The 24,803-nt window shown below is 45.5% G+C and overlaps 1 protein-coding gene across 1 annotated transcript in view; it reads left to right on the top strand.

Moving 5' to 3' along the window:
• LOC126278978 (odorant receptor 43a-like) overlaps window positions 1–24,803 on the top strand; it is a 55,921-nt gene that overhangs the window by 14,352 nt on the left and 16,766 nt on the right. Inside the window, exons 2-5 of the mRNA XM_049979322.1 lie at window positions 10,936–11,085; window positions 11,352–11,555; window positions 11,643–11,830; window positions 15,576–15,675. Of these exons, the coding sequence (XP_049835279.1) occupies window positions 10,936–11,085; window positions 11,352–11,555; window positions 11,643–11,830; window positions 15,576–15,675 (642 nt within the window). The remainder of the gene's footprint in view (window positions 1–10,935; window positions 11,086–11,351; window positions 11,556–11,642; window positions 11,831–15,575; window positions 15,676–24,803) is intronic.

A 24,803-nucleotide genomic window follows, 5' to 3' on the forward strand; every position in this document is an offset into this window, starting at 1 on the left:
TTTATTTTTGTTTTCTTGTCCTGCATCGAGATTAACGTTTCAGAATAAGTTATACACATATTTATCAAGTACCAACTAGACGCTTATGAATGAGAATTTAGAAGTCTGAACTTTGTTTCACGTTGACGTACTAATTCTAATGACTGATGAAGTCTAGGTTCCAATACGGCAGTCAGATTCTAAGTCCAGAGTGCAACCAAGTCAACATAGACGAGCAAGTACACCAGTCCAAGAGACGTAACAGTCCGCCGCAGTGCAGCACTTCCGGGTTGTGATGAAGAACATAGTACCATGAGAAATGGCTTGGTGACGGCAATGAATATGACTCCATAGTTAATAAAGCCGGCGCCTGGGATCGCTGTAAATCCTGGGTGGCCAATCGCTGTGTTCTGGGTGGCCAACTTCAATGATTTGAAGTGCGCGCGCACGCGCGTGAAGGAGGTCTGCGATGCTAGCAGCGGGACGCGCACGGAAAAGTGCGGCCAACGTTGCGTTTTTCGGCCGCGCGTAGTGGGGCACGCCGCTGCTTGGTGCGGATATTTAATAGTGGTGGATACCACAATATCATTTACTGCAGGAAGTTTTCTAGATTAGTAGATTACTTCAGGATTTTTCAGTTTAGCATATCATCCAACTGCTCAAAATTAATCATGGAATATTTAATTAATGATTTTATTAAAAAATAGTACATTTGTACAACGTTTAGAGTGACAATTAGTTATGCACACAGAGCAGAAATTGGTTTACCGAGCTACCGAAACTGTTTGGTTTATATCAAATAGCATTGAAAGGACGGATGCAGGAATTTCAGTTTATTCCGTGCCAAAAAATTTCGGTCCGAAGTACAGTTTCTATGCGGGTCAAAGGGTTCTGATGAGTCATTCATTAACCAGTGTTTTGTAACAGAAGGTAACAAAAGGAATACCGATTTCAAATTTCGCCTTTATGAAATCATTCACTCATGACGATCGTCCAAACAACCGTCGCTCCCACGTCGTAAAGATTCCCAAATAGGGGACATAGATATTGGCATTCCTGGCAAAGACTGGTAAAGGCAGGTGTTGAAAACAATAAGTAGGGAAGTTCGCACCGAATCTCACTTCCATTTTGCAGAGAGTACTCTACGGCATAGGCCCCTTCTTAGCTTGCATTTATCTCCAGTCTCTCACCCTGTACAAAGTCCCAAGCGAGACCAGAAAAAGTGCGAAAAACTCCTGTACTTAAGTAGGATTGAAGGATGGAGCCGCAAAACTACAGCAACCGCAAAAAACATATTCTCAGTTCGAATAAAATAAATTTCTTTGAGACGGGAAAGCTTTTGCCCACAAATCAGCACGGAAATAGAAGCATCTGTCGCGCAAAATTCTGATCTCCCTGTTTCAATCATGGATGAAGGGGGAGAGGCAGATCCCATTTTCCCAAACTTCCGGAAAGAGTTTGACACGGTACTCCACTACCGGCTATCAACGAAGGTGTGTCCATCTGGAATAGGTTCCCTCAAATGTGAGTGGCTCGAAGACCAACATGTACCAGTACGTTATTTACGAAAGCGTGTGTTCTTCAGAAGCAATGGTATCGTGTGGAATGTCTGAGTCAACAGATGGGGTCGTTTGCAAGACAATGACCATCTGCACGAACAGTTCGACGACGTTTGCAGCAACATGGACTATCAGCTCGGAGACCATGGCGGTTACCCTTGACGCTGCATCACAGACAGGAGCGCCTGTGTACTCAACGACGAACCTGGGTGCACGAATAGCAAAACGTAATTTTTTCCAGATGAATCCAGGTTCGGTTCACAGCATCATGATGGTAGCATCCGTGTTTGGCGAATCGCGGTGAACGCACATTGGAAGCATGTATTCGTCATCGCCATACTGGCGTTATCACCAGGCATGATGGTATGGGGTCCAATTGGTTACACGTCTCGGTCACTTCTTGTTCCCACTGACGGCACTTTGAACAGTGGACGTTACATTTCAGATGTGTTACTACACGTGGCTCTACCCTTCATTCGATCTCTTCGAAACCCTACATTTCAGCAGGATAATGCACTACCCCATGTTGCAGGTGCTGTACGGGCCTTTCTGGATACGGAAAATGTTCGACTGCTGCCCTAGCCAGCACATTTTCCAGATCTCTCACGAATTGAAAACGTCTGGTCTATGGTGGCCTGACAACTGGCTCGTCACAATACGCCAGTCACTACTCTTGATGAACTGTGGTATCGTGTTGAAACTGCATGGGCAGCTGTACCTGTACACGCCATCCAAGCTCTGTTTGACTCAATGCCCAGGCGCATCAAGGCCGTCATTACGGCCAGAGGTGGTTGTTCTGGGTACTGGTTTCTCGAGATCTATCCACCCAAACTGCGTGAAAATGTAGTCACTTGTCAGTTCTAGTATAATATATTTGTTCAATGAGTACCCGTTTGTCATCTGCATTTCTTCTTGGTGTAGCAAGTTTGATGGCCAGTAGCGTAATTATAAGCAATTCACAAATATGGCAGAGTTACAGATTTGAATTGGGATGTGACTTACGTGAGATGTCGGTTTGGAGTACTTGTTTTGTTAGTTTTCGTACAGCAGACAACGTTTGTAGTTTTCGCCGCATTCACATCATTGCACACATAGGCCTACAGAATTGAGCGCTTCAGATTTCACTGAGTGCATTTTCACCGCATTTCTATCGTTCCACAAAACACGTTTTAGATATTACCAAACTAGTGTGTAGCTGTGTTATCATAACTGAATCATATTATCAGTGTGTCAACGAGATATATGGATTGTTATTTTTCTGGGAAACCTGAGAATCTGAGGATGACAGCTAGTTTCTGTCGAAACTGCACAAGAAATAAATTATTTCACAGCAAGCGAACTTGGATTCTAATATTATACATTTTTCTATAACTTCCCGTGAAAAGAAAGCCGTATTCTCTCCTGGAATTCCCACTTCACTTCACGCAGCATCTCTGCAATACTCAAGTGTTGATCTCACCTGCCGGTATCAAACCTAGTACACTGTCTGCGAAATGCGTCGATGTTTTCCGATAAACCGACCTGATGGGGATCTGAAGCATTCGAGCAGTAAGGTGGGTCACGCTTGTGTTCTGTACATCGTCTCCTTTGTAGATGAATCACACTTCCCTAACATTTTCTCGATAAATCTCCCCCGCTATCGTCTCCCCCCGCAGGTCCGGGGAATTCCAGCCTGTCGTAATTCGTGGCTAAAAGGAGTTTCACCAGTTTCGGCTTTAATGTAATGGACCCCTGTAGGGTTTGAGGTCCATTTTTCAAAATTTTCCCGAAGAGCGAGCCAAGTGTGGAAGGGTGCTTCACAAGGTGCATAGTGGCCATGATGCGCTGTGACCTCTCGCATCCGTCGTCGACGTGGACCTGCAGTTCCGTTCATTCTCCAGCTGTTGGGCGAGGTCACATTCCTCGGTGCGTTTTCAAAAAGAGTTCAGATGCCTGTAAGCACAGTGGGACTTAACATGTGAGGTCATCAGGCCCCTAGACTTGAACTACTTAAACCAAACTAACCTAAGGACACCACACACATCCATGACCGAGGCAGGATTCGAACCTGCGACTGTAGCAGCCACGCGGTTCTGGAGCGAATCGCCAGAACCTCTAGGCCACAGCGGCCCGCTTGGTGCGTTTTCTTCCATCCTGTGTGCAGTATCGCTTTCTGCGATATCGACGTAAATGGACTTCATAGCTCGTTTGCACCTGATATCCAGCACTGAAGCCCGTCTGTTGTGGTGGGGCCGCCATGTACTCTGTTGGTTGTAGCCCCTGACCACACAGGAATCGCTCTGTTGATGCCTGCGCCGTTAACTCCCCACGTATGCCAAGGAGAAGATTCCCATCACCCTGGGGCATCGGGGCTACCGACAGTGGCCATCCTGCCAGGTGACCCTTGTTGCGGCTGGGTGGCTCCAGTGGGGAGGGCCACTGGTCAGAGTGAGTGGCATCAGGGTGGATGACACGCCATGAAGCGTAGTACATTCATCTCTTGCTGGTGGTCAAACACCAGCAGTCTCTAAGCAATCAAGGTCTAACTTCAGTGCTAAGAAACACAACCCCAAATCGTGCCCCCCCCCCCCCCCTCTCGGCCAACCATTGGAAGAACGTTACGCGAGAATGGCAGCGAAGCTTCTTCACCCTGGTACCTCGTATGCACGAGAATTGATGGAGACTTTTTCTTGTCAATGAACCCTCAGTTTTTTTGTGGAGCTTTTAGAGGACAAGTTTGGGAAGGTGGAGGGCTTGCCGAAAATGTGGTCAGGGTCGGTCTTGATCAAAACAGCATCCTCTGCCCAGTCACAGGCACTACTCGCATGTGACAAGCTGGGGGATATTTCTGTTTCCATCACGCCCATATAGTGGAAGGTATCATATTTCACAGGTACCTTCTTTAACCGTCTCACGATGAGCTGCGCATCAATTTAGAGCTGTCAGGTGCCCATTGCGTCCTGCGCGTCCACTGGGGTCCGAGGGATAACCACGTTGCAACCGGCGCTTTCACCTAGGCCTTCGAGAGTGACACATTACCCGAGAAGGGCAAAGTGATGATCTACCACTGCGACGTAAAGCCATATATCCACCAATGCGGTGCTTTAAGTGGTGGAAGTTCCGCCATATGTCCTCCCGCTGTACTTCCAGCGTTACCTGTCGGGATTGTAGACGTCCTTCACATCCCAATACTCCCTGTGCCCCGCCTGCCATCTGTGTCAACTGCAGAGAGCACCATTCGCCTTGCTCACCTGGATTCTCCGGAAAAAAGGAAAATAATGGAATACAAGACCCTGGACCGACTGGCCTACACTGAGGCTAAGAGAAAATATGAGAGGCCACGTCCTGTGCATATGACGTCAACCTACGCCGCCGCTACGACAACGGTTCTATCATCTTCCGTTCCACCAACGTACAGTTGGCTTTCAGAGCCGTCAGATTCCACGATTCCATCTGCCCCATTGATGATGGGGGCACTTGGCTCCCTTTCTCTCTAATACCACCTACATTGGGACCACTGCCCACCCAACCACCAAGGACATCAGACCCGAATTCTCAGCCAGAGAATCGTAAATCTTCTTTGTCTCTTCTAGCTAGGAAGGGGTCCCTGGGGTCACTCCCTTCCCAGGTATCTATCAGAGCCAAAGGTGACACCCACCAGTGGCTCCAGCAACCACAGATAGCTGGTCGTAGTGCTTCACGGTCCTCCTCAACCCCTGAGACTGAATCAGTGAAGCCCTCCCAGCCAGCCAAACCTAAGGAGCAGCGAGAAAATGTAAAAAGCTAACGAACGAAGGCACTGAGGTGGCACCCACACCACCACTACCTACGAGCTCTGTGTCTGATGATGGAGATTCTGGCGTCGACTGCAGACCTAGATCTCACTGGGCACTGAGACACTATGGATATTGACAGCACAGGTACTTATCTGGTGGCAGCAGGTGACTCTGAACCACAGACTGCCTCATTGAGTGTTTCTCACGATCACGTAATCCTCCAGTGGATATGCGGCGGTTTTTTTTTCCACCACCTGGCTGATCTACCGGAACTGTTAAGCTTTACGCCTGCTTTCTGCATTGCCCTTCCTGCAATGTGGACCCCTGCCCTGAACGGCTATAAGAGATACTACAGGAACCGTAGCGAATATAATAGTGTGTCAGGTGGAGTTTGCGTCTATGTCCTGAAGTCATTATGTAGTGAACCTGTGCCCCTTCAAACCTCTCTCGACGCTGTGGCTATCAGGTTAAGGACGACGCAGAAAATAACTGTCTGCAGCGTATATCTTCCTCCGGATGGTGCAGTACCCCTGAACGTATTGGCTGCAGAGATTGATCAACTCCCTAAACATTTCCTACGTTTGGTAGATTTTAACACGCTTAACGCCTTGTGGGGTGGCACCATGCTTACTGGCCGAGGTAGGGAGGTCAAAAATTTATTGTCACGACTCGACCTCTCCCTCTTAAATACACATTTTAGTGTGGCACATGGCACATATTCGGCCATTCATCTCTCGGTTTGAATCCCTGGCCTCCTCCCATCTAGGCTATCCACTGGAGAGCACATGACGACCAGTGTGGTAGTGACAACTCCCCCATCTTCCTGTCACTTCCCCAGCGTCAGGCCCACGGACGCCCACCCGGATGGTCCTAAACAGGGCAGACTGGGAAACCTTCGCCTCTGCTGTCACCGTTTAATCTCCGACACGTGGTGCCATCGATGTTGTCGTTGCGCAGGTCATTATAACGATCGTTTCTGAGGCCGAAAACAGGATACCTCTCTCTTTAGGGTACCCCCGGCGAAAGAGAGTAACCTGGTGGTCGCCGGAAGTCACTGAGCTGTCAATTACGCATAATAGTTACTGATGCACCCGTTTATTTTCTCTTTTTTACTGCTATGGATATTTTATTTGGCGAATTTTATATATCTGAGAAACCAGTGCGGAATTGTATTACAATTGGAGCAGGTTCTTAGTATGTCGACGAGACTGATGTAGTTAATTATATTTCTGAGAGATCTTAGAATGACAGCTGGCTACGTCAAAACCGGTCATGATATAAATTGTGTCACATCAAGCAATCTTTGCTTCTCATACTGTAAATGACAACATTATATCGTCCCAACAACACGTGTAAAATACTGAAAAAGAGAACTATCATTTGAAGCTGACTGCAGAAAGATAACGTACATTCCGGGTAAGGACTACGAAGATAAGATATGAAAAATTGTAGCTTGTATGGAGGCATATAGAAAGTTGCTTTTCTTTTGCTGTATTAGTGAGCTTTAATGAAATCAAAACTAGCTTCAGACAGCTCGCTGTTCTCAGATAGTCAAAATGGCTTAGGGACACTTTCACGTGAATTGAAAGTTGGGCAAAGTCTCCCTCGATTAATGTAATGGATGTGACGAGCAACTTTTCAGGGCCACTCACCGATTCACATTGCTGTGGACACTACAGCAGATGCCTGTGGAAGTCGGCAAGTAGTAATGGCTTTATGAAACTTCGGTTACACCGTACAATGTGCGTGCCCAGTAACGAGAACGGTAGTTTCTTGCCGGCCGGAGTGGTCGAGCGGTTCTAGAATCTACAGTCTGAAACCGCGTGACAGCTACAGTCGCAGGTTTGAATCCTGCCTCGGGCATGGATGTGTGTGATGTCCTTTGGTTAGTTAGGTTTAAGTAGTTATAAGTTGTAGGGCACTGATGGCCTCAGCAGTTAAGTCCCATAGTGCTCTGAGCCATTTGAACCATTTTTTGTAGTTCCTTATTGTAGTAACGTATATACATATGGTATCGAATAGATCACCTGCTATATTTCTCAAGGAATGTAAAAATCGCACGCTTCTCGTTGCACTTTTTATTAGGATTTCTTTACCATCATATACGAGTATGGAGCTCGCGAAGTGCGTCCATCAAAAGGCACTTCCCCACGCCTCAAGTAATGTAACATTATCTTCGAGGTCAATATGGATGCGATGCATAAGGAGATAAAGAAAATTTCATAATTCTTCACTTAATACTTGTTCTTAATATTTGGTAAGGAGGCTTCAGTGCGTTAGTTGTAGTCTGTATTCAAGCGATCGCTGGTTCACTTCCTTAGCGTTTGCGTAATGCTGTCCCGTGGGACAAGAAAACATGTTATCGTTTGTGACGCCCTTATTTCTATACATTCAATATTCCCTTCTAGTGAAAACAAATTACAGTATCCGGTGAATGGAGTGAACAGTCTAATGAGTACAAAATATCAATTGAGATTAAATGGAAGAAAGAGGAAAGTAATGAGAAATAGCACAAATGAGATCAGCGAGGAATTTAACATCGCAATTGGTGATCAAGAAGTAGATGATGATTAAAGAATTCTGCTACCTAGTCAGCAAAATAACCCATGACGGACGGAGTAAGGACGACATGAAAAGCTGACTAGTATTGAGGAAAAGAGCATTCCTTGCCTAGAGAAGTCTGCTGGTATCAAACTTAAGTCTTAATTTAAAGAAAATAATTCTAAGATCTCACCCTTGGATCCCATTATATGGCAGTGGAGCATGGGCAATGGGAAAACAGGGACAGAAGAAAAAGAAGCATTCGAGATGTAGTGCTACAGAAGAATATTGAAAATTAGGTGCACTGGTAAGGTAAGAAACGAGGAGAGGCTTCGCAGTATCGGCAAGGAAATGAATATATGAAAAAACCGACGAGAAGAAAGGACAGGATGACAAAACATCTGTTAAGGTATCAGGGAGTAGCTTCCATGGTACTAGGAGAGCTGTGTAGGGTAAAAGCTGTAGAGTAAGACAGGAATTGTTATGCATTTGGCAAATAATTGAGGCCGTATGTTGCAAATGCTAATCTGAGAGGAAAAGATTGCTATATTAGAAAAATTATTTTATTGGTGGTTCACATTATGTCAGAAGACTCATGACTAAAAAAGGGGAAGTAAAAAAGACCTACTTAGTATGAGTCCCACTTACGTGAGCGATGTTAAGGATCGATCGCACGTTTGTTATGTAAGCAGTCTCCTTTGAAAACTGACTGCCTTTTCTCAGTATCTTGCCGATGAAGTAAAGTATTTTATCAAGTTTCCTTATCGATAAATCTTTGCGGTTTCGTATCCCTACAGACGATTATTTGCAGTATCTTTGTATGACTTGATTGATACCAAGTACGACTCGTTGATAATGAAGGAAGCGTACAATGTTTCTTTGTTTTGGAAAGCGCAGTATTTTACATTTATGTACTTTTAGAGTTTCCTGTCGCCACTGTGTAATCTTATTAAAATCTAATTGAATGTTTGTGTGGCATTTTTTGAAACAGTAATTGAATAAAGATAACTGCGACGCTTCCCTGGAGAACGCATGAAGTTATTTCTGCAACTGTACATGACTCTCCAACACAGAATGTTACGTCCTCTCTAGCGAGAAATGTCCACTCCTAAGTTTCATTTTCTGCCCGATAGCATCGAACTTTTATTAATAAGTGTTATGGTTGTACTAAGTCAAGCGTGTATCATTATTGAAGAAATAGTGCACCTAAGTGATTGCACAGTTTCATGTATTTCAGGATATCATGGGAGAAAAGACCGAATTGGATTTCCGTCTTGGTTGGCACCCAGAAACTCATTCTCATCAGATTAGGTAAGATTCTGAGTGGATCTGCGACCGTGTTGGCACTTAGAATTCTACCTTTGTGTTTCTCGTGTAAAATTTCATTATTTTTAACTTCTCACGCCGTGTTTCGCGTTAGCCATCGTTAAATTTTTAACATCCGTAAACAGTGTCTCGTTGCGTCTACCACACCACTTTGGGCACCAATGTGATAGGGCCATGAGTAGAGCTTGCAAGATGCTGAGTACCGACGCTAAAAATCTGATGAAAGTGTAATCCTAGACGCATCAGGAGAAGCTAAGAATAAAGACATTTTGGCCAGTAAAGACAAGTGTATTATTATTATCAGTTCATTCTGTTCCAGGTACTTCATAATTTTTGACCGCATAATATATTCCACATAAGGCTTTTTCTGTATCAAAGAGACAAACATTAAAAATAAACTGCACGTTTTGATATGGAGGTGTTAGCACACAATTGTGCTCAGCCGCAGACTTACAATTCAGTTCACAATTCTGCATTGTGTTTGACCGTGTGCGACAGGCAGGTTGTTCTTACAGATGCAGTGAACATAACATTCAAAATAATTCACACATTGAATTAAATGTTCTTGTTTTTCAACCCGCGTCAACTCACAAATTAAAAGTTCAGGTATTAGCAATATCTCCCAAGTGTTTTCATAGGGAAACGTTCCCGCTTAAGAAAGATATCGTTATTACGAGCAATGCTAACCTGTCAAAAATATTTTCGTACACTTCCACTCTACATCGTATGCTCGGGGAACTTTATAAGCAGACTTTCTCTCAAAATCTACTGCGCCCATGCTACAGATAATGAACCTGCGACAGGGTTCAGCAGCGGCTTTTGAACCTTGCGAGATGCTTTCTTTTGATCTGGGTCCATCACCCGAAATGAGGTCCATGTATCATATGGACAGGAAATGAGAAAGTAATTAAAAGGTGTGACAGAAATGATCAAAAGTCAGATTCGTATTACACAGAAAAAAATACAATACGTGTCAGTGTATTCTGATCTACATTCATCTACGTATGAGTAAGTAAGAAGTGGGATGGTTACTTCCTCGAATGTTGTCTATTAGTCCGAAGTTAAGGAAATGCATGACATGGAGCGTACTATCATCATCACACAGTGCGAAACAATTCACAATACTTAATTTCGTTAGCAGATTTTCCTCAATGGGACACTGAGTGCAGCAGTGTCTGGTGATTAGAGAACTACAGGTTACCGAAGGGGTGGTGATTCGTTTGCCGGCCGGGTCAGAGTTTTCTCAGCTCGGGGGCATTGTGTTGTGTTCTCCTTATCTTCATATCGTCGTAACTGACATGGAAATCGACTGCACCGCGTCACATGACCGTCCTAAGCCCGCATGACTTGGTACCAGAGTGCGGCTTGACCCTAATGAAAATTCAGATTTGTCGAAACTCGCTGTCGTACCGTCTTTCCCCTGTTGATAGCGGCTGTATAGGCACGTATGAAAATGATAATAATAATACCACCTCTTCTCCAGACCACAGCCAAGTACTGTTGATAAATTTTTCTCCGCCATCACGATTCCAAAATGCCAGTCCTTGTTTGAACGTCACCGTAGGGGGTTACGCAGCCAATCTTGGATGGAGGTGTGGATTTATAGATTGAGCTCTCTATTACGAGACTTGACTTCAGCTTCCCAGATGAAGTAGATTTCGTCTTGTAGGTTATCTCTGTTGAACTACAGTGCTTACTATAAGTCAATTTTTTTCAATCTGCACGGTAATTGGTAGTTTTTAAAATGTATGGCTATTTCTATTACCTGACTGTAGGCAGCTTTCTTCATCTACAAAGGCAACACTATGAAGGAACTGCTACAGCTGTTGTCAGACACGAGGAGACTCTACTGTGACGGCGAAATCAGCGAGGTCATCCGGAGCTCTTACCTACAGCAGTCACGTAGAGTTTATCGCTATATGCAGGTATGGCACACAAACTCTAAGTAAACGTGACAGTAACATTTTTTGTTCTTTAAATAAAGCTATTTCTTTGCTGTGCTACATATGAAGCTCTTCAGTAGATGAAATGATATAATTTAGTTTAAAGAACAGTTATACTAGGTAGGCCTTTGTTTCAAACATTACCTCCGTCTGTCTCTGAACATAATAGCTTTATAAGAGTTGTTACTGTCTCCTGTCACACTGCACCTCATCTGAGACACATACGCAAAGCACTTGATTTTTCGCAGGGAGCAATTTGCTTGGCGATGGTGTTTTGGGTCTCCACTCCAATACTCGTCCGTGCTTTCCTCAGTTCTGACGAAGATTCTCCTGAGTCGTATCGTCTATTTCCTGTGCCTCTCTGGTTTCCGGGAAACATTTATCGATCACCCACATATGAAATACTCTACGGTGTTCAATCTTTCAGCGTACTAGTAGCCGCTCAGTCTACGGTTTGTATAGACAGTTCCTTCGTCCACATGATGCTGATGGTTTCAGCTGAACTGGAAGTTTTGAATGAAAACATTCCACTTCTGCAGAAAACAAATGCGAAACCTAAAACATACGGAGATCAGGAGTCGAGAATTATCATCGATGGAAAGACTAAAGAACTGGCCTTTCGACACAATGGCCATTTTACAAGAAAGGCATTGTCAGAAGAGGATTCAGATGAAAAGATGCGTCTGCAGCTGGTGAAGAATATTCATCATCATCAGGTAATCCTCAGGTAGGCAAGATTGCATCTCTTGATACTTGTTACTCATATTTTTGGCTTATTACTCGTTGAGATTACATATTTACTTTTAATCACGTCACAACTGCAATGTGCAAAATTATGCTTTGAGTAATTATGCTTTAAGTAATAATGCTTTAAATAATTATGCTTTAAGTATACAACTGAGAAAATCTTGAGATGGTCCCTTATTCTAGATTACAGTCGTTTTACTTCCCAATGATTGCCCTATATGAGTGATTGCTTCACCTGTTATTTACTTCACGTCAAGGGGACACTTTACCTAGGTCGAGGTAGTTCTTAATGTGTGCCACGTGACGACTCTAATGGACACATTTGCCTTTTTTTATTATTGATCTGCCATTTTCAGAATCCGACGAAGTTTCTGGTCACGAGTGCCTTAATCAAAGTTTCAAACGGTATCTATCTCTCGCACAAAGGTTCATTTCACCAACAACTCACTTTTACTCAAAGCTTTAATACGTCAAGACCATATCGGCCAAAGTGGTTTCTTAGAATCTCTCATTTTGAAAATATGCTGGATTTCAGTTGCTGTTTATGGCATCTTGCGTAGTAACACACAGTTCCAATACTGATTTTTAACTAACGCTTGCCGGCCGCGGTGGTCTTGCGGTTCTAGGCGCGCAGTCCGGAACCGTGCGACTGCTACGGTCGCAGGTTCGAATCATACCTCGGGCATGGATGTGTGTGATGTCCTTAGGTTAGTTAGGTTTAAGTACTAAGTTCTAGGGGACTGATGACCACAGCTGTTAAGTCCCATAGTGCTCAGAGCCATTTGAACCAATTAACGCTTGATAAATTATTTGAGGTACAAAACTATATTTTTTGTTACTGTTACTACCAGCTCGTCCACTGGTCTGTTTAGAGTGACTTGCGCACTTCGTCTCTTAGGCACTTATCAAAGTTTGCCGAGACGCTCAGCAGTTGCCATTTCCTCACTTTGAATCAGTTTACTCTGCATCAAAGCACTAATTTTCCCAGTTATCTGGGAGTTTTCACATAGTATCACAATCTTACAATATCTTTCCCACTCGAAAATTTCACACTCGAAAATTTCACACTTTGAAAACTTCACATTCGAAAATTTCACACTCGGAAGTATTCCATCAAAGCACACTCATAAGCCAAACCATTAAGACCACCCTCCAAATAGCACGTCTGTCCACCGCTGGAACGTAATACAGCATGATTATGCGTGCTTGGTAATTTCTGGAGGTATGTGGCCCCAGGTGTTTAAGCGTAGGTCCCGAAAGTCCCATAAATAGTGGACCAGTCGTTTATAGGCACGCAGCTGCCTCCCAGTAGCATTCGAAATGCGTTCCATCTCTTTCAGATGAGGCGCATTTAATGGGCAACACGACGTGATTTCTCAATGTTGCTTCTCACCTAACTGTAGGACAACTCCTACCTTGTGACATAGAAAATTATCTTGCTGGAAGATATGGTGTTCCTTGGGTTTACGGATGGTCCTCAACAACGTTCGCATAGACCACAGCTATGATGGTGAGTTTGGTTATCACTACAGGTCACATGGAAATCACCGTGACCGTTGGCATATAAAACACCGCTAGCCAGCTCCTGTAGGACACTGACTGACTATAGCGTAACCGTAACAGACTGCTGCAGGCAGGTGCTTCACTGTAATGCCACCAGTACGATGGTATAACCATATCGTGGCAAACACAGCTATTTCATAAATCCAGGTCGCAGCAATACCATGGGCTGACTACGTGTCACCTACACGAGGACCTTGTAATGAAAGCCCACCTACACGGCAAAGAGCAATGAACTGTCGACCGCTGTAGAATGGGCGACTGCCTTGTACAGAAGGTCGCACGATGCTCGTGTGCTGGTACAGCCATTCTGTCAGTGATTCAACGGCGTCGTTTGCCACACTATGGTTATTCTGTCCCCGATGGACCAAGGGTTGAACTACGACCCAACAAGCCATTGTGCACTTAGCGATTGCCACCACCAGGAGCCGCCAATCAGACGCCATTGGCTGGAGTTCACTCCCTGGAGACGATACTACTTGCGCAAGCCGTTGTCGCGCTGTCGACACGGCCCATCCGCAATGTGGTTGTGAAACATGGTTGCGTCGGCAGAACAGACTCATTCTTCAAAGCAAGAACGCTTCGCTCCTGGTCATGCTGTGCTGGTTATGTCCATGCCCGAGTTCCTAAAAGTGTACTGTTGCCAAGAACCGTAGGTTCAGCTCCCATTCTACTCGTTACACTCCGTTTGACAAAACAAATGTATCTGACTGCACTTAGAACAGCACTATACAGGTGACATGGCGGAAGATGGTGGTGGGGGGGGGGCTCCCAGACTGATTGGGAGGGGGAAGGGAGGGGGGAGAGGAAAAGAAAAGGGGGAGCCGATGGAGGGAGGGGACATAGAAAAAGGGGGGCAGGACAGACGTGAGAAGAAGGCAGTGGAGGGGAGGCCAAAAAGGACTTGGGGAAGACAAGGGAGGCAGAGAGAGGTAGGTGGCGAAAAACAGGATGGGAGGAGGGGGGAGAAAGGGAGCCTGGGAAAAGGACAGAGGAAGGGAAGGGGAGGTGAGAATCAGAGTTGAGAGGAGGGATACATGGAGGAAGAGAGGGCATCATCCAAGATGGGGAGTCGTCGGAAGCCACCTTGGGAAAGGAGACGTCGTCATCTTGGCTTTCCTTAGTTTTGTATTGCCCCTGCCTCGAAACTTTCTGGACTGACGGGGTATATCGATACTTAGCTACGATTATGTACATGGAGATAATCAAAGATTGTGATACGTTAATCTTTATTGACCCTTCTGGGATCCTGCCCACTCGTATCTCATAGGGTGCTTAGGAAGCTGTTTTTTTTTTTTTTCAAATAGCTAGACAACATGCGTCTCTTCTAGTGCGGACGCGGTTCGCTGGAGCGGCGCTTATATTCTTTTGGGATATAGGCCGCTACTAGTCAGCATACTGTCAGCTGACGTCGTCTCACAGCCTTCTCAGCGGTTACGTACCATGTGACGTGCCGGCGCCTGATGTTACGCCGGAACAACACCCACCTAACCTACATGTTCTTTCATGTCACGTGGCTGGAGTGTTCACAGGGCTCATAAAAGCTATGAAATTGGCTGACATATGTGATTTCTACACACACTCTAGAGTTTTTTCTCAGGTGTTCTGATCGCCAGGTCACCTTAAGTGCAACATGAAGAAAGTGAATTAATTTTACCTCTCCTGCACTACTAAGTACTGAATTTTTCAATGAATTACACTTAAGAATTATTTGTACATGACACCTGTATGCGAAACTGCAGATCCAGCACCTTTTTCACGTCCGTTTTTTGTAGAGGGTTTGGTGTGAAACATGTCACGCGATACGGTGTTTGTTAAGAATTACATACGAGGAATTGCAGACTTTTGTAAATTTGTGGTAGGATCTTGTGAGACCAAACTGCTTAGGTCATCGGTCCCTAAGCTTACACACTACTTAATCTAACTTAAACTAACTTACGCTATGCACAACACACACACCCATGCCCGAGGGAGGACTCTAACCTCCGACGGGGGAAGCCGCACGGACCGTCACAAGACGCCCTAGACTGTGCAGCTACTCCACGCAGCACAGACTTTTGGCTATATCAGTTGTAGCTTTTATCTGTAGGTAGTTCCTCGTTTCTAGCGTTAATAACTGTTACAAGTTTACATGTAGAATGAAGATATTCCAAATTTTGTTACAGATCCGTCCTCCTGTTGCAGAACATAATGACTGTGTCAATCTTCATCCTTCTTTTCGTTAATATGGTGGATTTATGTACCTGCATATTCGTTGGTGCTGTGGTGAGTATATTTCGTAGTAATTTGCTAAACTGCTATTTGTCTAACTTCAGTGTTCACAGTCACATGTGAAGCTTCCTCAAAAAGAAAAAAAAGGGTGTGAAATCTTATGGGACTTAACTGCTAAGGTCATCAGTCCCTAAGCATACACACTACTTAACCTAAATTATCCTAAAGACAAACACACACACCCATGCCCGAGGGAAGACTCGAACCTCCGCCGGGGCCAGCCGAACGTGCCATGACTGTAGCGCCTGAGACCCCTCGGCTAATTCCGCACGGCAATGCTTCTACGCTGTATCTCAGTTATGTGTTAACCGTTGGCTGTTATGCAACAAACTGGCCACCAAGTCGTGAGAATTATCATGAGAATTAATCTCTTGTAGGACTTTCATTTTCATTAAAAACTATAATTAGCGGAACAGGAAATGAAAAAGCTTGGAAGCCAAATCCATCAATCAGCTAGTCGACGTTTTGTTGGATCTCATGTTGTGTAGTACGTATTTAACAGTGTGTGGATAGAGCGAAAAGAGCTGACACTAACACTGGTCAGCCTTGTTGTACACATTATAAATTTTGTAAGCTTTTTGCGTTCATTGCTACAGTGTGTTTTCTAAATTTGTTATATCCAGTGGATCTGGGAGTCTATTTTCAATGGCCAAGAATGGTGTGTCTGTGTGTGTGTGTGTGTGTGTGTGTGTGTGTGTGTGTGTGTTTGGATCTGACGGGCGCCCAACGACAAGGTCATCAGCGCCCTTATAATGGTACCCGTCCATCCTTGAAGGATGATGGTGTAACATGCTTGGTTCAGAGTCTGCTGTGGCTAAAGAGTCCCACTCGAGAGTGGCAGTCCCTACTGTAGTTTGGACATGTGAAATTTGAGGGTCTTCGAACACAAGCCGGTCAGTCTCTTCTCTTTGTCCTCTTCCTGATTTGTTCCTGTGTGCGTTCGTCCTCTGAGAGCTTGCCGTTGCGCACAGTTACTCGCCACTTGACACGGTCATCTGCAATGCTTTCCCAGCGACTTGGATTGATTGTGGTCTTGGTCAGATCTCTCTTGCAGACATCCTTGAAACGAAGATGCGGTCGTCCCACTGGCCTCTCACCCTCCTGAAGATCTCCGTACAGCAGTTGTTTCGGTATCCGTTCAGGACCCATACACCTGACATCTCCCAAACATCTTAGACGTCGATGACTCAGAAGTGCGAAGATGCTGGTTGTGCTTGCACGATGAAAGACTTCGGTGTTGAGTACTCTATCTCTCCAAGAGATCTGAAGGATCTTCATGCTTAGAAACAGTTGTCGATGTCTCACAGCTATAGAGAAGGGTGCTTGTAACACAAGCGTTGTAGACTTTTAATTTAGTTTTTGTGGTAAGCAGACCGTTGTTTCATCTCTGTTTTTCAATCTAGCCATGCCAGATGATGCCTTTGCGGTTCTGTTAGTAATTACAGTGTCCATGGACCAGTTGCTACATATTGTGGATCCCAAGTAGGTAAAGTCGTCAACTACCTGGCGAGGATTGCCATCAATGCTGATGGATGGAAGGTTGGCAGTGCTCTGAGCCATAACCTTAGTCTTTTGAAGACTGATGAGTAGACCAAATTTTTCACAGTCATGTGATAATTTGTTGATTATATGCTGCAGCTCATCTTCTGTGTTCGCTACTAGAGCTGCATCGTCCGCATATATCAACTCACGGATAATAACTGTATTTACTTTGCTCTTGGCCTTGAGGCGAGCAATGTTGAAAAGATTTCCATCAGACCTCGTATGTAGATTCACTCCCTCCTCACAGTCTTCAAAGGCAAATCTGACCAGAAGGGAAAAGAAAATCCCAAATAATGTAGGAGCTAACACACACCCCTATTTCACACCGCTATTAACAGGGAATGCTTCTGATGATTTACCGTTGAAGCAGATTGTTGCTTGTGTTTTCTCATGGAAAGAGACAATTATTTGAAGTAGTTTAAGTGGGAATCCAATCTTCTGCAACAGTTTGAAAAGCCCATTTCTGCTCACTAAATCAAACGCTTTAACAAGGTCAATGAAAGCAATATAAAGTGGTCTCTGCTGCTCACATTTCTCTTGTAGCTGTCTTAAGAAGAAGATCATATCTACGGTTGATCAGCCAGGCCTGAAGCCACACTGAGATTCTGGGTAGATTCTGGAAGCTAAGATTTGTAATCACATTAGGATGACTCTTGCATAAGCTTTGATGACTACACTTAGTAATGAAATGCCTCGGTAAGTGTTACAGTCACTTCTGTTCCCTGTCTGTTTATATAGAGTAAAGATCCTCGAATTCCGCTTACTCATCGGGACATAACCTTCTTCCCAGCTCGTTGTGATAAGTGAATATAAATGTTTAAGAAGAACAGACTTGTTATACTTAATAAACTCTGCAGGGTTCCCATCTTCACCTGGGGCCTTTCCGTTAGCAAGAGAATCTATTTCTCTACTGAGTTCTTCCACAGTAGGCATTACATCTAGTTCTTCCATAACTGGCATTTGTTTGACGGCGTCACATTCATCTTTGCTAACTTCATTCTCGGCTGCATACAACTCGAGGTAGTGTTCAACCCAGCGTTCCATTTGTTTGCCTTCACCAGTGATGACTTCACCCGTCTTGGACTTCAGAGGAGCTGTTTTTTCTGGCAGTTGGTCCAATTGCTTTCTTAATACCATCGTACATTGCCATAGCATCCCCAGAATCGGCCGCTTTCTGTATACCTGCACATAAATTCAGCCAGGAGTTATTTGCTCATCTCCTGGATGTTTGCTGCGCCCTGTTCTTTGCTTTTCGTAGGTCATCTCTAGTTCTTTTATTTGGGTTTCTTTTGTTAGTTTAGCCTCAGTGACTCATTCCATTTGCTTCAAATTTTGCTCCTACCAGTCCTTACTTCTTTTTCCTTTTATTCCATAGGCCAATACTGCTGAGTTGTAGATTGAACATTCACTTCTGCTTGCACGTTTCGTGGGAAACAACTTTCAAAATTACTGGCAAAATCCTGCATTCTTTGTGTGTCATGAACCTGATCTGTGTTGATACGAGGATGACCTCTCGGTTTAGCGTGGTAATATTTCTTAGGAGTGAGCCTCAATGTGAACGCCACCAGGGCGTGGTCAGCGTTGCAATCTGCACTATGATAACTTCATGTCAGTAGCACATTTTTGAGACCAGTACGCCTAGCTGTGACTAAGTCAAGTTGATGCCAGTGATGAGGGCGCGGGTGTCTCCAGCACACCTTGTGCTGAGCCTTAAGCTGGAAATATGTGTATGCAATGCAGAGTCCATAAAAGCAGCAAACTTCAAGTAGTCTCTGTCCATTTTCATTCATTTTTCCCACCCCATGATGTCCCAGGCAATTCGGCAATATGTCATTATCTAATCCAACTCTAGCATTAAAGTCCCCTGGAATATACACTGTCTCAGTGCTAGGTACCTTGGCTATTCTGTCGCTGAGTAAATCATAAAACAGATCTTTCTCTTCCATGCTGGATGATAAGGTGGGAGCGTATACGTTTAGGATGTTGACAGTGCCGCTTGAGGAGCATATTTTTAAAGCAATAATTCGCTCTGTTCCACCGGATGGTGGCACAGTACAGTCCAGGAGGGTGTTTTTAACAGAAAATCCTCCGCCATGAAGTCTTGGCTAATCTTGAGACTTGCCGTACCAGAAGAATGTGTAATTATCCTCCCTGATAGAGCTCGCGTCTGGAAGCCGCGTCTCCTACAGTCCCGCGATGTCAACGTTCAAATGATGGAGCTCTCTGTTAATTGTGGCAGTCTTACGGATAAAATCAACCTCTTGGGCATCGTCAATGTACCTTGGACACAAGGTCCTAACATTCCAGGTGGCAATACGAAATAGTGATTTCTTTATTATTTCATTTTTCTTTTTAGTAGGTGTACTATATCAACCCGCTTATCGAAGATTACTTCTAAGCTCCACACACCCCGTGAAGCAGGCGGATAGTGGCGGGACAGCACCTTATTAGCTGGGGGCTGCCCAGCTTGAGGCGGGCGGTAGCTGTCCATTGAGATGCAATGATCTCTCCCACCGTCGGAAGTGGCCCCGGGCACTTTAGTCTTACGCCAATCAGACAGAGCTTATAACCGGTAACTGCCTCTTCCCTTGTTGTACCGAAGTCCTTGGACGTCGCTGAAGTGTCCTCTCCAGGATGCTACAAGCCTCAGCGATAAATATGAAGACACGTCAGTTGCCCAATCATCATGGCTCCCTCTCGACTTAAATGATAATATCCGGAGGAAAGGCAAGTCAATACGTCTGGTATCACTTAGGTTGCAGGAGCTGCCGAAAGGGGACGTACAACGCCTTCTTCCAACCGCATTTGGGGCCCCACTCCAGATTTTCTTTCAGGGTTTTCTCCCTTAGCCTTCATCCCTCCCGAGACAAACCGCAAGGCAGTGGTGTGTTAAGGTAATTAGAAAAAGAAAAGGAATGGTAACTGAGGAGAGGGTAGGGAATAGGATATATAGGATATAGGATATAAGACGGGGCGTTGTGAGGATCACTTTGTCTGGCTTCTCTGCTGAGACCTGCCCGGCTAGGTTGAACCTGCCAGTAGCTACGCTACCGCCGATATAGCTCTCAGCTGCCTTGGAGCACGAAACTCTACCACCCACACGGACGGTACAACGATAAGGCGGTTATGAAAACAAACGAATGTGGAGATAAACTAGTCCTGTAGTCGCTTGCGCTCTAAATGACCACACGGCCACTCTATACCGCACGCACTCTCAATTTCACTTAAGCCAATTAAGAGGGAAGGGAACTAATCAAGAAATTAAGACACAGAGAAAACAAAAGAAAAGGGAGAAGCAAATGAAAAACGTAGGGAAATGTGACTGAGTGACCACTTACAAAAAACGAGGGTGAGCCAGCTACTCTTTGACACATTAAGAACATCTCCCTAACGTTCAAAATGTTCAAATGTGTGTGAATTCCTAATGGACCAAACTGCTGAGGTCATCGGTCCCTAGACTTACGCACTACGTAAACTAATTGAAGCTAAGAACAAGACACACACACATACAGACACACACACACACACACACACACACACACACACACACACACACACACACACACATGCCCTAGGGGGGGGGGGGGACTCTAACCTCCGGCGGGAGGGGCAGCGCAATCTGTGACATGGCGCCTCAAACCGCGTGACCACTCCGCAAGGTAACATCTCCCTAAAATCTTGTTAAAAGTGTTGGACAATTCACAAAACTTTAAAACCCTTACCACATTCGTTTGATTATTACATAAATTAGACTGAAGGTCCGCCAGCAAATCCATCGTAGTCCAATGGCCGGCAAATAAAATGCAGTCCATTAAAATGTGGCACATCGTGATCTGCGCACCAGAAGCACTACACATTGGAGGGTCCTCTCGCCGGAGTAAAAATCCATGTGTCATATGGCTGTGGCATATGCGGAGTCTAGTAAGAATGATATCGAACCACCGACATGGCTGGTAGGAAGAACTCCACTCACAGCGAGTTGTGCGCTTGATGACACGGAGCTTGTTATCGGCCAGTGCCTGCGACTCGTCTTCACATCGACACATGACTTTTTACCTCTACAGCGAGGTGATAGCATGCAAGGGTATAGCACAACAAAATACCAGAGTATCACCACACGCCTCGTTGGCTGCTTGATCCGCCCTTTCATTCCCTGCAATTCCAAAGTGCCCAGGGAACCAGCAGAAAGACACCTCCTGTCCCAAGTCGTAGTTGTCGGAGGGCATCCTGTATATTCTGCGTCACTCCACCTGCTGGGTAAAAACGTTGGATAATCTGAGCAGACGTGACTCCTAACACAAGGAGAACGTCTCATCTGCTCCAGTGCTCGAAATACCGCATATAATTCTGAGTGGAAGACAGTAATTCTGGATGCAATCTGACCTTGACACGATCCGGGAAAACGGCAAAGCAACCAACAGAGCCTACTGCCTAGACCCATCCTTAAACATAGCTACATGGTCGTGGTACTCAGATAAAATATCAGAGAGTATCGCATCAAAAACGGAAGCAGGAGTGCTATCTCTCCCGTACCACGCCAAATCTGAAATCACTCTGGGCCTCTCCAGTAACCAGGGCGGCAGGCTGTAACAGCCCTGGATTTGGGGTCATACTGGCTCTACGCCGAGTGACTCCAGCACAAACTGCACGTGGATCCAAATGGCATCGTGGCTCGTGGACGGCTGGAAAGAAGGTGCTCCAAAGGTGGACAACCAACAGTATAGTGTTGCGGTTGAAGCTGGAGCTGCCAGGAACTTACACGCTTGACACACCATGAGGATCTGGCGCCAGATGGTAAGTGGAGGTTACCCCGCCTCCGCACAGATGCTAAGTATGGTTCTAGTCCCATAAGTACCAGAGGACATGATGGACAACGTCAATGGTCCGCAAGTAAAAGGGCCTCGCTAACACATACACTGTGCAACCATAGTCCGGCAGTGAACACACAAAAGCCCGATAAAACAGGAGGAGGCGCCCCCTGTCCGCTCCCCAAGACCCGTGCTAAGGAACTTGATGATGTTCAGTACCTTCAGTGTTCTGGCTTTCAGGTCTCGCAGGTGTGGTAACCATGACAGTCGGGAGTCAAAGATGAGGCCCAGAAACTGCACTGTCTCTCTAAAATGTAGGATGGTGTCCCCCATATTCAAGGCAAGCAAATTAAGAAGACGATGAGAACGATTAAACTGAACATGCACACACTTATCTTCATAAAAGAGAAAACTCGTCTTTGCAGCCCACTCCTGTAACCTAAGCAATGTAAATGGCAACTGACGGCTCGTCGTTGCATCACTGGAGGAGGAACAGAAAACAGCAAAATCGTCTACAAAGAAGGACCACTGTACAGGGCTCCTCACCGTAGATGTGATACTCTTGATGGTTATGGCGAGGAGGGTAACACTTAAACCATTGCCCTGAGGAACACCAGTCTCCAGCTCAAATAGATCAGACAGCGTGTCACCAACTCAGGTCCCAAAAAACCGCTGAGACAGGAAAGAGCATATGAAGATATGAAAGTGCCCACGAGAGGCCCATTGATGCAGTTGTGCGAGAATACAGCGTCTCCAAGTACTATCGTATGCCTTACTTATTTCGAAGAATATGCCGATACGCTGATGCTTATGGAGGAAAGCCTGCTAATTGCCGCCTCTAGGAGGATCAGATTGCCGACAGTGGATCGAAATATTCGGAATCCATATTGAGAGCGGCAAAGGAGTTGCCTGGTCTCTAACAACCAGACCAGACGACGGTTGACTATTTGCTCCAGGGTCTTTCCTACACAGCTCGTTAAGGCGATAGTCTGATAACTAGTAAGACATATGCTTTCCTTTCCTGGTTTGAGGAGAGAGATTAGAATTGCCTCCCTCCACGAGTTGGGGAGGGCACCTGTCTGCCACATTAGATTAAAACATTCGAGGAGGGTTTCCTATGATGACGCTGGCAAATTTTGAAGCATGCAAATCCAGATTTCGTCATGGCAGGGTACAGCGTCACGAATCTCAGTTAGCGCTGATTCGAGCTCTCGCATGTAGGCCTCTGAATTATTGGAACTGAAGTCCTACTTTTCACTCTCTACGGTCGCAAGGTAGAGACGAAACTTCTGATACTCGCTTGCATTGGCAGTAGTTTGTGCAAAATGCTTGGCCAGCGTCTGAGCAATGTCTCTGGGAGTTGTTTGGTGGCACCTCTGTTTCAGCACTGTTGCTATTGGTAAACGGATAGCTTCCAATACTTTTATAGAAGAAGTGGAACGATTAATGGAGTCCAGCAGCGCCTGCCATGACCTTTTCTTACTCTTGCTAATGACGCATCGAGGCCCTCGCGACTCGAAAAGCCCTAAGGGTGTCTGCTGTCGGTCGGCATTTAAAATGTCGAAGAGCCGCAGGCCTTCCCCGGATCACGGACCGGCACTCATCTGCCCACCAAGGTACTGGTCGCCTCCTAAGATGACCTGAGGACTATGGGATGGAAACATCAGGGGCATGATGCATCACTCCTGCGATGTGATCCACCCATTCTTAGATGCTATCGCAGTGTTGGAACACAGACAGCTGGCTGAAATGTGTCCGGTTGGCCCCGCTAACCATCCACGTTGGCTGCTTAACTTCATATGGTGAGCCATTTAGTAGGTGAAGGCGGATTGGAAAGTGGTCGCTGTTGTGAAGGTCATCATGAACGGTCTCCCACTGAACAGAGTCGGCGAGGATAGGAGAACAGAAAGAGAGGTCAATGGCTGAGTAGAGAAATGTGTGTGATTACCCGTGTTGAGGATGCACAGCTCATGAGGCCCTCCAAAACCCGACCTGGAGGGCTAGTACTGGTCGAGCCCCAGAAGATAATATCCGTCTGTTCCTTAGAGTCTGTTCTATCCTGTGGAGGTAAATACAGTGGGCAAACAGTGATCCATTGACATGCATGAATTTGAACTGCAACTGCTTGCAGGTCAGCAGCCAAGGGGAGAGCAGTGGAATAATGCGCATTAATGACAAACACTATGACACCTCCCTTACCTGTTTCCCCCGATACGTCATCCTTGCGGTATAGCATATATCCCTTTAGCACAGAGACATCTGTCCCTTTAAAATGCCTTTCTTGTAAACAAAAGCACAAGGGATGTGCCCGTGCTAGGAGTTTCAGTTCCTTCACGTCAGTCCTGTACTGGTTCATGCTACATTGTAATATGGAAGCCATGGCATTGGTGCGGTTTTAATTTACCCCTATCTTTGCACTGGGGAGGTGAAGCACTTGAAGAGCTAGGGCGGCGTTAGGGGGGAGGGCGGAGTGTCGAGGGGCTACCTGGATCCTAAGCATCTAACTCCATGATGTCCTGTCCATCAGTCAGACGGAAAAGAATGACGTCTGATGGCGTTTGGTGCAGCTTTTGACCTGGACATCGTGGGTCTTTCCCTGCACCCTGTCCCTTCGAGGGTTAAGGGAAAGAGGGCCCTGAGAGGCACTCTGATTTTCTTGTACCTTCTGGATTATCGCTACGGAACTGCTGTTGGTCATTCCTGGTGCAGATACCTGGATCCCTACTCCTTTTGTCTTCACATATGCACATGGGTTCCTCATGCACTGGGAAT

The sequence above is a fragment of the Schistocerca gregaria genome, chromosome 1 (genome assembly GCF_023897955.1).
Source record: "Schistocerca gregaria isolate iqSchGreg1 chromosome 1, iqSchGreg1.2, whole genome shotgun sequence".
Lineage (NCBI taxonomy): Eukaryota > Metazoa > Arthropoda > Insecta > Orthoptera > Acrididae > Schistocerca > Schistocerca gregaria.